The sequence below is a fragment of the Brachycentrus maculatus genome, unplaced genomic scaffold (genome assembly GCF_059751285.1).
Source record: "Brachycentrus maculatus isolate JH-2025_06_01 unplaced genomic scaffold, ASM5975128v1 h1tg000700l, whole genome shotgun sequence".
In the NCBI taxonomy this organism is placed as follows: domain Eukaryota; kingdom Metazoa; phylum Arthropoda; class Insecta; order Trichoptera; family Brachycentridae; genus Brachycentrus; species Brachycentrus maculatus.
Genome location: NW_028281432.1, coordinates 98,373 through 117,680, shown reverse-complemented (window position 1 = coordinate 117,680; position 19,308 = coordinate 98,373). Strand labels below are relative to the sequence as shown.

At 32.5% G+C, this 19,308-nt stretch overlaps 1 protein-coding gene across 3 annotated transcripts in view; it reads right to left on the bottom strand.

Annotated features, from left to right (window-relative positions):
- Nucleotides 1–19,308, bottom strand: part of LOC148300524 (max dimerization protein 1-like) — a 235,217-nt gene that overhangs the window by 155,736 nt on the left and 60,173 nt on the right. Inside the window, exon 4 of one of the 3 annotated variants that reach the window (XM_088274659.1) lies at nucleotides 6,726–7,028. The exons of the other annotated variants lie outside the window; for them this stretch is intronic. Coding sequence (XP_088130785.1) covers nucleotides 7,025–7,028 — 4 coding nt within the window. The 3' untranslated portion in view covers nucleotides 6,726–7,024. Of the gene's footprint in view, nucleotides 1–6,725; nucleotides 7,029–19,308 lie in introns of those variants that run through there. 3 annotated transcript variants of the gene reach the window in all.

Genomic DNA, 19,308 nt, shown 5'->3' with positions numbered 1-19,308 from the left:
AAAATACCCTTTATTGTTAATAATATTGTTGTTACAAGCTACACTGATATAAAATACACGTTTTACACGATTTAAAAAAATAATAACGTCTAAGTGACTCTGAAATCTAGGTACGGCTTATACAACACCGCTTATCATGACCTTATTCAGGCTTCAACTTTTTAAGTTTTATAGCCTATGCCTACTCGTGAGTGGATTTACTCTTTATGTTTAAGGTAACTATAATTTCATGTAATTCATGAGTGAAAATTCTAGGAACGAACACTTTTACTCGATGTTTATTTTTCTATAAAAATCTCAATAACTATATGATACATCGCTCACACCTTTCAAGAACGTCATAAATCAAAATACTTGATTTTTCAGGAGAACGTTTTTAAAGTTTAAAAATATAACACAATGTATTAAAAATAAATATCAAGCCACTCATTGAACTTTTTACTGTACAACACATATTTTTAGGTAAAACCTGAAGGTTTTTTCTCCATTAGAAAAATATTTAGTATATTTAAAAAAATACTTAAACAATACCTTTTCTTCAAAATGCAAAAACAACACTTTCTGCCCTGTAGCGGGTAAATATCATGCTAAAAATATGCCACTTTTGCTGGGATATAGCACATTTTCTGGGCATTCCGAAAACATGCCCAATTCAAAATCGACGATTTTTGATTTATGACGATCTTGAAAGGAGTGAGCGACATGTAATAATGAAAAATACGTTGTATATGACGCAATTATTTAGGGAATAAAAGGACAACAAATTACAATATTTTCCTCCCATTTCTTAGTTCAAGACGCAAACCGTAACGAGAATAGTAAAATAAAACGATGTTCGTACCTTTATAATAATAACTTATGTTTAACTATTATATAAACAGTTCGTATTATTATAATAAGAAAAAAATAACAGGGGGAAATAAATTACATACGTTCACATTCATGTGACATGCACTGCTTCGTAGCTATAGGAGATGTATTCAGAATGCAATAGGCTAACACAGTCGATACATAAATAATGTTATATTATTCGTAAACTCATCAAATCAAATAAAAATGTTAATATAGCTTGATTTACTTTTCACTATTCATTAATTTTTTTCACTATTTCAAAATTTCATCACTATTGTTTAAATTTTACTTTTATTAAATTTCTACAATGCTTGAAACATACTTTTTAACCTATTTTTCCTCAAAAGGAATTTGAGGTGATTTTTCTTTCTTACAAACCTTGAAATCATTAATATTCAAAGCATTCTTTGTGGTTACTCATTTTTACTTATTTTTTTTTACAAAAATGTTAGTAATATAAGTATAAAGCCACTCACCGAGATTTTTATGTCTACCGGTTTCGAGACGTACCCGTCTCTTCGTCAGGACAATCATTGCCACAGCATGAAAACAATACTACCCTTCACTACCGTAGCACTATTTACACACTTAAAACTACATAAAATGTTTAACACATGCGATTTTTGGTCGACCCGAAGACCAACATGCACTAATGGTTGCAGGACAAACATGCGTCAAGAGCCGAAGTCAAACATGCACCAGGGTTAAAAATCTCGGTGAGTGGTTATAAACTAATATTAATAGGTAAAAATATTTAATCTGTAGTGTAATGGTCAGCACGCTCGGCTACCATACTGGAGGTCCCGGGTTCGATTCCCAGGGGGGGGTCAAATAAATATTAATGATTTTTTCACTGTAATATTTATTTACAACCCTGGACTGGTACCTGAAGCGGAGGGCTGATCACCTTTCCTTCATTTGTTAATGTTCATGATAACACTGCATTTATATGATGCAGTGCCCTATGCACCATAGGGTGCGGATAAGGGTTTGAATGAAAAAAAATGAATGAAAAATATTTAATGGTCATAAAGTTCATTGATTTGAGCGGTCAATAATTGGATGTAAGAAATTAGGCACACACACACACAAGCGAACGCTTATATTAACGTAGATTTCAACGAGCTCACATTAGTTTACAGTAGATTTCGGTCCCGTTCAATTTACACGAATTATTCACGTTGATATTCCCATTAGCAAATTTGCACCGGAAGCAATATAAAAACGGTCGAATCAGCCGGAACGCAGTAAATATTCAGTGAAAAGCTGATCGCTTAAAAACCAACACAGTTTTCGGTTATGAAATACCCGTACAAACAAGAATCCTAATACGTACGTGTATACAGGTTGGCGCAAAATTAACCACCCTATCGGAAGATGTTATAATTTTTGCAAATGGCATCATATTTGACATTTGTAAATTTGACAGCTGCAGTATACAAACAGATTTAGCGTGGCGCAAAATTAATCATTTTATTCAATGACTTTTTTTCTAAATTAAAAAAAAAGATTTCGAGTGATGGTAACCTTTATTTGGACCTTTTTAATTTTTTTCTTTTAAGTGAAAAAAAATATATTCGTCAGATGGCTGCCGCCAGTGGTGATACGCATTTGCGCCTGTTTTATACTGTTTGTATACTGCGGCTTTCCAGTTCACAAATGTAAAATATGACTTACGTACGACGCCATTTGCAAAAATTAAAACATCTTCCGATAGGGTGAATAATTTTGCGCCGCCCTGTAGAATTATGTACATATCATGAAAAGACACACATACATCCAGACAGAAAACGCCACTATTCCAGGAATCTATGCATCCTCTACATTCCACAGGGATAACACGAAATCCTAGGCGAATTATGATTTATCGTAGGCGAACTATGAAATATAAATCATAGAACGTGGATGTGTACCAAGATATCGGAGTAAAATACCTACATACCATTTCCTGAATAAAACCTTCGAAGACAGCAATAATTAATATGAAACGAGAACTGAGAAATTATTACTTTACCAAATGGACGCTTTATTTTCCTAACTAACTAACTAACTAACCATCACGCCGCTTCCCCGCAGGGGTAGGCAGAGAGAATCGAACGCCACACCACTCTGTCTTTGCAAACATTCTTTGCCTCTTCTACATTCATGCATCTCCTCATACATACCCGACGATTATTACGACTCCTGACCCGGCCGCTTTCAAGTATTTGACATACCTGATTGTGCCAAGTTTTCCTCGGTCGTCCTCTGCTTCTTTTTCCAACTACATTCGCTCCATAAATTTGTTTAACCGTTCTTTCTTCACTCATACGCTCCACATGTCCAAACCATCTCAACACACCTTTCTTAATTTTATCGATAATGCTTATCTCAGCCTTACATTCTTTCCTCATTTCATCATTCGAACATCGATCAAACATCGTTTTGCCACACATTCGTCTGAGGGATCGCATTTCGACTGCATTCAGTCTGCTATCATCCTTCTTTTGCCAACTCCATGCTTCGCTTCCATACATAAGGGTTGGAACCAGATTATTATTATTATTTTCCGCCCTATGTTATTCCGGTTAATAATAGGAAAATTTACGCAATCCTCACATAGTTATTATAACGAATATTTCTGCAATCCTTTGTGCATGTTGGTCCTCGGGTCGACCAAAATCGCATTCGATTAACATTTTGTGTAGTTGTATGGTAAGTGTGTAAATACTGCTATGGCGGTGACGTGTAGTATTGTTAGGATGCTATTGTAGTGATTATCCTAACTAAGAGAAGAGTAAGTATCTAAACCGGTGGATTTAAATCTCGGTGAGTAGTTATAGTAATTATTTTAAAAAAAATTAACACTTGAATATAGCACTTAATGAGTTTTATCTATATATACGACTAGTTTCGAAAACATACAGATATTTTCATCTTCTGGTAAAATTAAAACATAAATAGAACACATTATGTGTTATATTCAAGTGTTTATTTTTTTTAAATAATCAACATATCATTCCACAAAGTTTATGCCAAATCAATAAATAATATGTTATATACCTACTAACATTACCGACATTTTGTAAAAAAAAAAATACTAACCATAAATTGAATGCTTTAAATATTAAAAATATTTTTTAAATTTAAATTTATATACTAAATATTAAAAATTTGTTAAAACCGTATTTTATTATTAAAAACACACCAAAATTAATTTGTGACAATTGTTTAGCCTTGATAAGACAACTACTGTCAAAATGCCACAACAAGGCGAAATAACCGTCACAAATTTTATTTTTATGTGTTTTAAATAATAAAATGTAATTTAGTACCTACTGTAACAATCCGTGTTTGATTTTAATATTTATGTAATATATACAAATTAAAAATATCAATAATAAGGAAAAATTATTTCATATCGCTCATTTGGTGCAACAATGGCGTAATGACACTTTTAAACATATTACAGGAGATGCCATTCAGACGTAGTAGCAACAGAAATGGCGTAATTTTCTCAATTCTACAATGACACTCGCGCCACCTCGCAGCATTTCACCACAAAATCAATCCTGTCCATGTTTCTCCCGATGTAGTCTTTCCACACATTTTGACTTGTTTAAAAAAAAGAAGGGTAACAACAGTGTAAATTATTTAAAAAAAATTAAACACTTGAATATATCACTTCAAAAGTTTTATTTTTATATACGACTAGTTTCGAAAACTTACACATGTTTTCATCTTCTGGTAAAAATTAAAAGTAATAATAGTTTAAACCCTTCGTTGCATGACTTATTTCATTTGAAATAGTAATAAATATTCTATAGTATCTTACTCTAAACATTAATAATAATAATAGAACCCTTATCCGCACCCCAATGGTGCATAGGGCACTGCGTCATATAAACGCAGTGTTATCTTGATCGTTTACACATGAAGGAAAGGTGATCAGCCCTCCGCTTCAGGTACCAGTCCATGGTAATTTTGAATAAATATTACAGTGAAAAAATCACTTATATTTATTTTACCCCCCTTGGGAATCGAACCCGGGACCTCCAGAACGGTAGCCGAGCGTACTGAACACTCTAAACATTAGATGATATATAAATAAAAAGAATGAAAAACTTTTAACAAAAAAAAAATAAAGAAAATACTTATGTATCAAATTTGCAACACCATGCAATGGTTACTCTTATGAGATATTGATATATGTTTTAACACTAACTTTTGGCTATGTAAAAAAATTTATACACAATGCAGCGAAGGGTTAATTTTTACCAGAAGATGAAAACATCGGTAAGTTTTCGAAACTAGTCGTACAAGTATATAAATAAAACTCATCAAGTGGTATATTAAAGTGTTTTTTTTTAATTAATCAACACGTCATTCCACAAAGTAAATGCCGAATCAATAAATAATGCAAAAGTGTCAAAAAAATAATATGAAAATAACTCCTGTAATTGGAGATAATCCAGATTTTCTGAACAAGTATTTGGACACACTCAAAATGTTGTACCAAAAGTGTGCACCAAATGAGCGATATGTGAAAATTCATAAAATACTCCATCGTATTGTACCTCGTACCGAGTGTGGTCTGAGCCTTAGTTAGCGATACTTCGTGATTGATCCCATCGCCCGTTGGCTCATATTTACATGGAAATTAATTGGGGGCGGGCTACAGCCTGCCCGGGTGGAAGTAGGGTGAGTTGCAATACGGACGATTCGGCCCTATTCGGATGCGGTTTTAATCACGTTACATCCAACAGAAGCGATCGGCCATTTTACCATTGCACACGCGTTAACGAGTCTAGACCTGTGTTCAACACTGCACACAGGCTTAAAGGCCAAAACTTTTTGAAAAACACCCCCTAGAACAGGGATGGCGAACCTATGGCACGCGCGCCATTGGTGTCACGCGAGACGATTTTGAATGGCACAGGAATGAAGAGGATTCTACAAAAAAATTCAATTAATTTTAGAAATAGTATTATATATATATTTTTTTTTAAATAGCCATGTGTATTTTCTTCGTTAATCAATTGTTTCACAAACGACGGAAACAAAGGAAATAACGACATTTATGCATAAGTACTTAAATACATATTCTTGTTTGTATTCTAACAAAATTTACCAGCTGTGAACCCGATATAAAAGATTTGGCATCTAGCACCTAACAACAAAAATCTCAATCGTATTTTTTTTATTAAGTCTAATTTTTATTTATTTTGCCAGTAATAAGTACTTACTTATTTTTTTCAATGTATTAATGCTTTGTTTATATTAAAAATCTGAACACACAAACATATGATGCATTTTTACTTCCATGGTATGTGGCACGCGACATATTATGTTATTATCTTGAAGAAAAAATTGGCACAAAAAGGTTCGTCATTACTGCCCTAGAACGTTACTCGCGAAATGCATTAATTTTCATAAAACAAATCAGGCCTGGTTTAAATGAATGTACTTTACAATATACACAAGTACAATGTTCGGAGGTCCCGGGTTCGATTCCCAAGGGGGTAAAATAAATATAAGTGATTTTTTCACTGTAATATTTGGACTGGTACCTGAAGCGGAGGGCTGATCACCTTTCCTTCATGTGTAAACGATCAAGATAACACTGCGTTAATATGACACAGTGCCCTATGCACATTGGGGTGAGGATAAGGGTTTTATTTTATTATTTATTACAATGTTCGACGTAAAGGTTATCCGTACATAATGATAATTTGAATGCATTTTTTGATACCAAACATGTCTATCATACAATACCATATTTATTCAATTATGTTTTTATTAACTTAATACTATAATCTTTTTTGCTGTTGCCTTATAGCACTTATTTTTACTTTATTGCTCTTCTGAACTTGTACATCTTATGACTGTTTGTGTTTATTTTTTTTTATTTTTACTTTAGCTCTAAATTAAGTCTGCCTATTAATCCCATAACTTTTGCTATATTTTATTCTTGCTGTTTACTTTTAACTCATTTAACATTTGTGAAATTTTGTAATTGGAATTTTACAATTACCCGTTTTATTTGCTATTCATTAATTATTGTAAATGTATTTATGCTAGTGTTCTGTTAAATTTCTAAATAAATAAATACTCGAGGAAATAATAAAATACATGGGAAAAATGCTTACCACCGTTACTGTTGAGCCCGAAATATTATGAACAACTGCTACGCTTACCTGAAACGAAGGAAGAAATGTTAATGTTCTGTAAAATATGTAAATAAATATAATAAAATAAATGTGCGACAATAACCACTTTAATCGTAGATGAAACGTAGAAATCGTTAGTTGATTTTTTTTAATAAATTAATTTTATTAAAAAACTAAATTTTATTAACAACAAAAACATTATTCCATTCTGGCAAAAAAACGTTAACTCTCAAATCCCTGTTTGAATAATCCCCATTATTTAAAGGTTTTAGCCTGAATTATATACCCACAATTAAGCTCAAAGTTGAATTTACTTTTAAAACCACATAAATATGACATTTCAAACTACTAAATTTATTTTACCAGTTTATACAACGTTGAAAACTTTGTAACGTGCATCATTAAGTAAAAATTGCATATTTTCGAGTTCTCGTTTTTTTTCAGTATACCTATATATCGCTCACTCCTTTCAAGAACGTCATAAATCAAAAATCGTAAATTTTCAGTTGTGCATATTTTCGGAATTCCCAGAAAATGTACAATATCCCAGCAAAAGCTGCATATTTTTAACTTAATATTTACCCGCTATAGGGTAGAAAGTGTTGTTTTTGCGTTTTGAAGAAAAGATATTGTTTAATTTTTTTTTTAATATGCTAAATATTTTTCAAATGGAGAAAAAACCTTCAGGTTTTACATAAAAAGATCTGTTGCACAGTAAAAAGTTGAATAAGTCGCTTGATATTTATTTTTAATACATTGTATTATATTTTTAAACTTTAAAAACGTTCTCCTGAAAAATCAAGTTTTTTGATTTATGACGTTCTTGAAAGGAGTGAGCGATATCTAAAACAGTCGGAACCCATAGTTAAATAGACAAACGTTTTCAGTTACGAACATTCTAAACAAAAACAAAGAGTTTAATTTTTTTTTCATACACTGTTTGAAATAATATTATAAATAAATAGCATTTTTTTTTTTAAATGAGACTTCGGGAATTAAATGAAACAAACGCCGGGATCAGGGAAATATGCGAGATCGAAGATGTCGTTAGGTGGGGAAGGCAACGAAGGAGACAATGGTATGCGCGTGTAAGGAGAATGGAACCATCCAGACTCCCTCACATCGCACTGTACGGCCAACCCCATGGTAGACGACTTCCGGGCAGACCACCAAAGAGATGGGTCGATAGCTGGGAATCGACATCGCAGGAGGCTAGCCCTCTTAAAATCAGGCCACAAGGCCTTCAAGACGAAGAAGAAGAAATAAAAGATTTTTAAAATAACCTTCTATTTTTTAATTAAATAAGGGTCCGCCTCCGTAGTGTAATGGTCAGCATGCTCGGCTACCGTTCTGGAGGTCCCGGGTTCGATTCCCAGGGGGGTCAAATAAATATAAGTGATTTTTTCACTCTAAGATTTATTCCATATTACCCTGGACTGGTACCTGAAGCGGAGGGCTGATCACCTTTCCTTCATGTGTAAACGATCAAGATAACACTGCGTTTATATTATGCAGTGCCCTATGCATCATTGTGGTGCGGAAAAGGGTTTGAAATGAAATTTGAAATTGTGCACATGCTGAATTGGGCACTGAGTGCACCCGTATCGCTGAAACTCGGTGATAAGACATCCCCCCCTGTTTATTTATTTATTTTATTAGTTGGCAACAACTTGTTTCTGATCTTGAGGAGAAATCAGTAATGTAGCCATGTTGTGCGGTGGCACAAGGGCGAGGGAGGGAGGGGGAGGCTTCCCCTCCCCCCAGTCGGAATGGAAGAGATAAATTATTACCGAGTAGGCACATAATGTGTGTAGAGTAAACTCCCCTATAACGTTGAAATATATTGAATGAACGTTATATCGTAGTCATACAGGAGAAAGTGACCAAGTGCATTGCTTTACAAAACATTGTTTGACACTTGTATAAAAAAATTGTCATTTTTTATACAAGTGTCAAACCATAATAATTTTATTTCAATGACCAGATGATGGAATGATTATTCCGAAACCGGTATAAATTAACATTAGTATAAATTTTTATTTTGTATGTAAGTGTCAAACCGAAATAATTTTATTTTAATGATCTGATGATGGAATGATTATTCCAAAACCGGTAGTCACGAAAGAGTGTTTATAAAAGTGGTATTACACAAAGTGAACAATGGGCGATAAGGAGAGTGTTTTATTACCATACCACAAAGTTATCAACGTTTTTACTATACAAAATGTATTATTACATTTTAACCAGCGGAAATGACTGAAAATGACTGAAAAATAAATAAATTGAATCCCGTATAACGTTACCTCCGATAACGCAGTACCTATTTTAGCGTTAAAGGGGGGTTTGCTGTTTATTGAGCCTGTTCTCTTTAACTTTCTTCGGGGGCGGTGACGCGGACGGATCCCTTAGCGCGGACGAGCATAAGAGACGAAAATATCGGGTAATAATACAGAGAAAACTCCGCCCGGTTTCCTAATCCGTATTTCGCCAGCTAATTTCCGGATCCTGTCCCGCAGATCTCCCCCCCCCCTCACATCCTCTCCACCCCTCCCCTGGACCGGCCAACAACCACAAAATAATAAAACCTAGCTCACCCCCCTTCGCCCAAATTGGTCGATGGAATCGCGTTTCGTCCCTTATAAGATGGAGGATCATTCCAAAATAGGACGTCAATCTATGCTTAGGGCAGGATAGGATTTAAAGCATGTTTGTTTTGGATGCTGAGATTACGATCCGTGTACATAAAACATGTAGGGAATCAAAATAAATATCAAAATGAATTCGCCTTCTACGAATATCAAAAGTTTATTTATTGATTTGGCGTTTAATCTGTAGAACTCCATTTCAATTTATGATTATTTAGATTTTTTGAGTCTACTAAGTTGTATTTTATTGTTTAAAAAACACACAACTAAAAGACTCAAAAAAAACTATGTTTGATTTAACAATTAATACATAAAATATAAATATCAAAAGTTGTGTCGTACACAATAAAAAAAATAAAAACGTAGAAAACGTAAGTTAAAATAATTTTTGTAAATGTATACAACACATATTTTTGGGTAAGCCCGTGTAAACGTAATATTTCTTATTAATTTATATTTTACTTGGTAAATACCACAATTTATTAGGACTATTGTGGAACGTGTTTCAATACAATCTGCATCATTTTCAACGACGTGGATGCGTTAAAAAATTAAATGTTAAAAATTAGTGCCAATATCAGAATTGGCCTTTAAAACATAGGAAGAGTAAGACATTTCAAATGGGATTGTTTTTTTTTTAAGTTTTCAATAATTGAGAAATAAATAGTTGCAGAATTTCCCGTCTATTGATTATTTATTAATAATTTTATGTCACGCATTCCTTAAACGTAAAATGAATAAGACGGTAAGAAATTTCGTGTATACCAAGATATAAAAGATATCAACTCGGAAATTTGAAAACGGTAATTTCGTACGGCCTGTACGATAATAATTACTGCAATTTCAAAGATAAACTATAAAAATGGACAGCCGAAGAAAATGTGACGCTGATTGATGGAGGAGTGCTATGTAAATGTAAACGAAAAGAAAAAACGTATCGAATTTGAAAAGCTTTATATGAAAAGCAGGGCTGTGGAGTCGGAAAAAAATACAATTCCGAACTCCGTGACTCCGACTCAAAAAAGCTCAATTTTATCAGGTTGTTTCCTACCTTTGTATGTATATAGCCATTTTTCGTTATTAAGAAAACGTACCTCTTATTTCTGCTATAACAAAAAATAATAGAGAAATTGAGAGAATTTTGTTTATGTAATGTAATGATATCAACACGTGGACGTGACCGATGCAGAACGATGACTGGCAAAAAAATGTGCGCAAATTGCGTGCAAAGAAAAGGAGAAACAAATGCTCCTTTTCTTTCGACTTGAGAAAGAAGGACAAAAACTCATTTTCGTAGACTTTATGCATTAAATGGATCACGGTGATTCACCACATAGCCGCTTGAGCACTACACGGAATTTTACCGTCCGGCAGCACGGTTTTGAAAAATGAAAGCGACTACGACAGTTTAGCGTAATCGAATTTACGAGCAACGTGTTCACGCACCGATCCGAAGAGAGATGGACAAAAGCACAAGCCAATCCAAGCCAATCATCCGTTTTATATTCTAACCGATGTGCCGGACGGAAAAATTCCGTGTAGTGCACAAACGCCCTATCGGCGCGACTTGCGCCTGCAAGATTAATATTCGTGCAGAAAACACATTCATTATAATAATTTTACAAATATATATTTTACATTTTAACGAAAAAACAGTCGGAGTTGATCATTTTTTACGACTCCTACTCCGACTCCGACTTCACAGCCCTGGTGAAAAGTGATTCGGTCACTTTGGGGTTACGTATTCTGATGTGGCGTGTCCACGCCGTATAACGTAATGGGTTGATAATGGGTGTACAAGTCTCGGCCGGCCGCATTAATCACATTAGCCCGCGTTCATTATGTAATGATTGTCTCCCGGGAATGATTATAATAAAACAATGGATGGGTAATGGTAGTACGGGCAATCACACGCTTCATGGATCCCCGTGTTTGTACACATTTCGACCGGACTATCGACTCACACAAATAATCCAGCTGAGCACTGTGGTACTTAGATCATTCGAACTCAATTCAAGATAGACAAACCAGGATAAGGAATTTAATAAAAAAGTATATGAGTGTGTGAGTGTGTGTGAGTGTGTGGGGGAGAGAGAGAAAGAGAGAGAGAGAGTGTGTATACATATACATAATATGTATGTCTCATTTCTCCTGTATGAGGACGATATATTATATCGTCCTCATACAGGAGAAAAAGACCAAGTGCATTCTTTACAAAAACGTGATTATTGACTATTTGACATCTTACTAGCTTTATGTTGACCGGGAAAAAATTCCAAAGCGATTTCAAAACTTGGAAGTATAATATATTGACTTGTTAAAAATGACTAACTGCATTGATGACAAGAGTGTAAAAACGATCAAATAGCCCTCCTGAACAATTTACGTTTTGTGAGTTGGTCACTTTCTCCTGTACGGCTACGATATATGTATATGTATATACATCATATCATGACAGAGAGCATCATATATACCAATCTGATGAGTGTTCTTCATTGAATAAAACGAATCAAGGCAAACATATTTTTGAATAATAAAAAAATATAGGTTGATTGTTGTCCGTTTTACAAATTTAATAATCGAAAAATACCGAACTTCTCCTTAACTTGTATTTTTAATATTTTTTTATTTTTATTTTTATAAGATTTTTTGTTTTATTTTTTTCTAATTTAATTTAAATTTTAGTTTATAAATACTACTATCCTTTTTAAAAAAATATTGCGACACATGTTTCGATGCATTCCGCATTGTTATCAAACACCGTAGGACGAGAGTAAAAAGATAGTAAAAATAAACATATAATTAACAATTTGACAGTGACTAAAGTCTCCCCCCTCTATTCAATGTTCCCATTAATAAGAAATAAGAAACAGCTCTTACCACCTCTTTATCCTTCAACGTTCCAAGGGCATAACTTTTGACTTAGCTTCGCATAAGGTTTTTGTAAGATTTATAATTTTAAACTTTTTTAATTTGTAAACTGAATGCAGTCAAAATGCGATCTCTCGGAAGAATGTGCGACAAAACGATGTAAGATAGATGTGCGAATAGTGAAATAAGGAAGGAATGCAAAGCTGAGATAAGCATTATCGATAAAATTAAGAAAGGTGTTTTGAGATGGTTTGGACATGTAGAACGAATGAGTGAAGAAAGAACGGTAAAACAAATTAATGAGGCGAATTTAAGTGGAAAAAAGAGCAGAGGAAGACCGACAAAAACATGGCACGATCAGATATGCCAAATACTTGAAAGTGGTCAGGTTAGGAGTCGTAACAATCGGCGGGTGTGTATGAGGAGATGCATGAACGTGGAAGAGGCGAAGAATGTTTGCAAAGACAGATTGGTGTGGCGTTCTATTCTCTCTGCCTACCCCTTCGGAGAAGCGGCGTGATGGTTAGTTAGTTTTTAGTTAGTTAGTTAATAAAAATTAAAAATTGATAGATATTACCACCAGAGTTTGGATATATCCATATACTTATATCTACACGCTGTTATACAGGAAATGTTAGATATAATTTCATGAATCACGTACATAATAGGTACGTATAATTAAAAATACGTAAATAATAATTTACTTTGGGCCAGAGCTTCTAGATTCGGGACCACTCTACCGCAACTCACAAGCATAAAAATAAACCATGTTTTAATAACGGGCCGCATAGGACTAACAGAACAGTATTTAAAAAAAGTATAAGTGTACACCATAAACACACATTAAAGAAAATTATATTATAATTATAAATAATTATCTTATTACTATAATTTAGGTGATATGTGAATTCATCCTTAAAATGTGAGAAAATACCTTTAAAACCGGGTGATCATCGTTTTAAGACGCCATTAAATATTTGACCCAATAATTTATTTTTACACTCGTAGGTTTGTTAATTTTGACATCATCATTCTAACAAAGATGAAGAAGAATATGGTATTTATTAAATCTGGGTATTTATAGGGCTTATTATATGAGCCCTGTAAATACCCAGACTTCCATATTCTTCTTCATATTTGTTGAGAAGTAACTGAATGTAAAAATAACTCCTTAGTGGAGAGACCCTGATTTCTGAACAAGGATTTGGACACATCCAAAACACAATTACTAATAAATTAATTGCATTTGATTCACGGTAATCAAATTTTATGCACATATTTCAAGGACACCAATAAAAATTTTAGGGTTATAGAAATATATACAAAAATACAACTTAGTACTTCAATTATTAAAATAAAATCCTATATATCGCTCACTCCTTTCAAAAACGTCATAAATAAAAAAACTTGATTTATCAGGAGAACGTTTTTAAAGTTTAAAAATATAATACAATGTATTAAAAATAAATATCAATCCACTTATTGAACTTTTTACTGTGCAACAGATCTTTTTAGGTAAAACCTGAAGGTTTTTTCTACATTCGAAAAATATTCAGTATATTTAAAAAAATAATTAAAAAATACCTTTTCTTCAAAATGCAAAAACAACACTTTCTGCCCTGTAGCGGGTAAATATTAAGTTTAAAACATGCCTCTTTTGCTGGGATATAGTACATTTTCTGGGCATTCCGAAAACATCCACAACTGAAAATTGACGATTTTTGATTTATGACGTTCTTGAAAGGAGTGAGCGATATATGTAATTGATAGTGTTTTTCTTTTATAAATCTTAAAAAAATTGTTATTCGAGTCAAATGATTTATTATGATAATATTAATAATGCTTTGAGGGGAATAAAAACAAAAGTTTTATCACGATAAACAAATTAGTTACTCGGAAGATAATAAACGGCAAGTTCAATGTACCTTGAAATTTACTAAACAATTATTTTATTATTATTTAAATAATCCAATAAAATTACTTGAGTGACTAGTAAATGACAATATTTTAAACAAATTAAAAAGATATTTTTCTTATTAGATAAAATAAAATAGGAATAACGTATATCGCTCACCTAGATCAAAAATGTGAGTTTTTAGATAATCACTTATTCGGATTCTACGAAAGAAGACGCATATATCAATTTATCAGATTTCTCAATATCTTAAATATTCTGCAAAATATGGCACTATATATATGTTCACTTTCGTGAATAAAAGAGTTTGATTCTTTCTGCCTACCCCTTCGGTGCGGAAGCGGCGTGATGGTTAGATTTATTTTTATTTATTTTTATTTTATTTATTCGGGAATTGTACAGCTTACATATAAAAAATGATATAATAAACAATAATAAACATTACATTAACAAAAAATAGTTACGTTAAAAAAAGCCAATTAAACATTTTCACTAGATAGTTAGTTAGTATAAAATGTTTTAATGTAAATATTTTTTAACATGCCTTGTCCATTCATAAAAGAAAACAGGAAACTTCTATTACATAAGGCCTAACTATACGTTTTTCGTCTCTCCCGAAAAAACAGTTTGATGTACACAGATTCATTAAATTCAATGTTTTTTTCAAACCCTTATCCGCACCAAAATGGTGCATATGGCACTGCATCATATAAACGCAGTGTTATCTTGATCGTTAACATACGAAGGAAAGGTGATCAGCCCTCCGCTTCCGGTACCAGTCCAAGGTAATATTGAATAAATATAAGAGTGAAAAATCACTTATATTTATTTTACCCCCCGTATCGAACCCGGGACCTCCAGTACGGTTGTCGAGCGTGCTGACCATTACACTACGGAGGCGGACATCACATAAGGCGTAACTATACGTTTTTCGTCTCTCCTGAAAAACCAGTTTTTTGAGTTGATACTCTTTAGATCGAGGGGTGCGATATGATGTACAGATTCATTAAATTCAATGTTGGTTAGATGCAATTTGCAGAACTACGTCCGAGTGTCGTGTGTGTTGGTAGCCTCGTGCCTCATTAAGGCATATACCGAATACCATTATTATGTCACCATTACAACACGGGTTAGCGATGGAAACGACCAATACAGCCTGCCTAATGGTGCATGAACGACTCTTGATATAATCATGTTTATTTTTTACCCCCATAACAATATAGATTAAGCTCGCAAGTGTTAATTTTTTACTCGTAACTTCGCCTCAATCACGGTTACAAAAAAAATACAATCGTGCTTCGTAGATATAGGTTCTAACCGCGTTTTTTTTATATTAAAATATAAATAAATATAAAAAAAAACAAGCTATTTTTGTTCAAATCTGTAAAAAACATATCAATGATTTTTGACATCTCAACATGGAAGTGTGGGTATTTTCAGGGCTTAAAACTTGTCATAGGCTGGTTATGTGATCACTTTACACACGTGCAATATTCAAATTGAGATACTACAGATTTGTGGACAAGTAGATGGATACAGTGAATGTTGCACGTGATCACTTTGATCCCATGACGATCGTAAGCCCTGTAAATGCCCAGACATCCATATTCTTCTTCATCCATGTTGAGATGTCAAAAAAATAATGTAATCGTACATACATATATCGCGCACTCCTTTCAAGAACGTCATAAATCAAAAATCGTCAATTTTCAGTTGTGCATGTTTTCGGAATGCCCAGAAAATGTACTATATCCCAGCAAGAGACATATTTTTAACTTAATATTTACCCGCTACAGGGCAAAAAATGTTGTTTTTGCATTTTGAAAAAAAGGTATTGTTTAATTATTTTTTTAAATAAACTGAATATTTTTAAAATGGAGAAAAAACCTTTTTTTACCTAAAAAGATCTGTTTCACAGTAAAAATATCAATAAGTGGCTTGATATTTATTTTTAATACATTGTGTTATATTTTTAAACTTTAAAAACTTTCTCCTGAAAAATCAAGTTTTTTGATTTATGACGTTCTTGAAAGGAGTGAGCGATATGTGAGTATTTTATCAATTGATACTGCATTATTCTGCAGGACATAGAAACTCTATAAGTAATATTATGCGTTATATAAAATCCTCAGTTTACGTGTTTAATAATGATTCTTTATAATTATAGCTTGATGAAAATATCAAACATGTTTATGATGGAATTAATTATAAAATTATCACGTTTGTTAGTACATGTTGTGTGTCGTACATCCACGGTAATGTAAATAAATACAATAAATACTGTGTTAAGTAAATAATGGGAATAGGAATATATTTATTTAATTACATACCGTCTATTCAATAGAACATTAGAAAAAAACTTATATCGTTATTACTGGATTAAAATTTGAATAAGTTATACAGAGTCTTTAAGAGATAATTATAAAAAGTCAAGTCATCTTCATAAATACAAGGAAAGTGTACATATGTTCAGGTTTTTTTTTCTAAAGCAAATTATTAACTAATTATTTCCCATATTTTTTCAATGCAACCTAAATGATTTGTAAGGATAGTAAAAGCAAATTTAAAAAAAATAACTGGAATAACATCGAATGCTTAATTCATAATACCTAGTTTAAAACAATGTTTAAATACATGAAGATATTTATGTATTTATTTTTAAATCAAACACATAAAAACACATAAAAAACACATTCGTTTGAAAATGCCATAACTAGGGGAAACAGTTAACACAATATCAAAAAAAAAAATCAATAAAATACAAATTATTTGACTCAATAAATCGGTGTTTGATTTAAAAATGAATAGGTACATAAATTAAAATGGAGTTTTAAAAATTAAACGTCAAATCAATATATACATGAAGATATTATTTATAGATTTTGGGTTTAATTTGTAGAATTCCATTTTAATTTGTATATAAAATTAAATACTGATTTTTAAGAGTCTACTACGTTTTATTTTATTGTTAAAAACATAATTCTGACAATTGACTAATGTCATTTGTTTGAAAAATCCCATAACAAGGCAAAACAATTGTCACAAATTCAAATTTTATGTGTATTTAACATTAAAATACAATTTAGTGGACTCTTACAAATTAGTGTTTGATTTTAACATTAAATATGCGAATTAAATGAAGATAATAAAAAAAACTCAAAATAAAACATTGCTACGATAAAGAAATAATAGTGATCAAAGAAACTAAGAGAAATATGCATAATGGTAAGCGTTCTCTAAGTATGGAAAAAAACTATTTATATGCAGACTAATAAAGATTATCGTATTTTAATCTGAATATTTGTCATTTAGGTAGGTTATGTATTGAAAAACATTTCAACTATATACATATTTACCGTATTGCAAAGCACTTCAGACTATATACTTAATCTATACTTAGGTTCGTCTTATCAGTAAATCAGAATGAGTAACCGCGACGTCACGAGGTAATAAGTAGTGGCGTGATGTGCATTCGTCAGCGACCGGCTGGCTATACAGAAATGATGCAAGGTGCATCCATATGTTGCCTTAGGTAACGAATGCATTTGAAGTAAACGTCCATCGGATAAAATTGCACTTCTTACGTAAATGTATTGTAACAGATTCATTTTATTTATTTATTTATTATTTATTAAGTCCAATACCAACATGGTGAAAATGCAAAAATATGAAATGGAATGGGTGATGTGCCCACCCAACTGTCATGTCGGTCGTACAACATAATAAATCTTAATAATTGAGTGTAGTCAAAACAGGCTACACCTGAATAAAGATACATGTCACGAGAGTATTCATAACAAAGTAAATACTATAAAGATACGTTTTATTCGTCAATACCGGTATATTCCATAATGGCCGAGTTTTTTTTTTTTTTTTTAATTACCTAACGTCCAAGTGACTCTGAAATCTAGCTACGGCTTATGCAACACCGCTTATCATGTCCCTACTCAGGCTTCAACTTAATAAGTTTCATAGCCTATGCCTACTCGTGAGTGGATTTACTCTTAATGTTTAAAGTTACTATTATTTCATGTAATTCTGTCAGTCCGAGATTCCACATTATCAGCAAATAAATGCATTTGCTGATAATCGTAAAGGGCAGATTGAAAATGAGTGTTCATTTACACATATCGCTCACTCCTTTCAAGAACGTCATAAATCAAAAAACGTCAATTTTCAGTTGTACATGTTTCCGGAATGCCCAGAAAATATACTATATCCCAGCAAAAGAGGCATATTTTTAACTTAATATTTACCCGCTACAGGGCAGAAAATGTTGTTTTTGCATTTGAAAGAAAAGGTATTGTTTAATTATTTTTTTTAAACATACTAAATATTTTTCAAATGCAGAAAAAACCTTCAGGTTTTACCTAATGTTGCACAGTAAAAAGTTCAATAAGTGGCTTGATATTTATTTTTAATACATTGTGTTATATTTTTAAACTTTAAAAACGTTCTCCTGAAAAATCAAGTTTTTTGATTTATGACGTTCTTGAAAGGAGTGAGCGATATGTAGAAACATGAGGTAGTTTTACAACATTTTAGGTGATTCCAAATACTTCACAAATCTGGATTATCTCCAATTAGGAACGATTTTTCATATTATTCCATCAACATCTCAACGTCCTGTCCAACATCTTGGCCATGCTCTAGCCCAAGAAGACCGAGATGAAAGCGCAACAATACGGCGGCTCCACTTTCCTGCCTTCAGACTCAGACGATTGACGACGTTTTTTATTAATATATATTTTTAATTTTTTCTCATTATGATTTTCATATCATAATCCATACCTGTACAAGCGCCCTTGAGGTAGTTTTTTACGAAAATGGCGCTATATAAATCACCCAAGAAAATTATTATTATTATTATTAACGT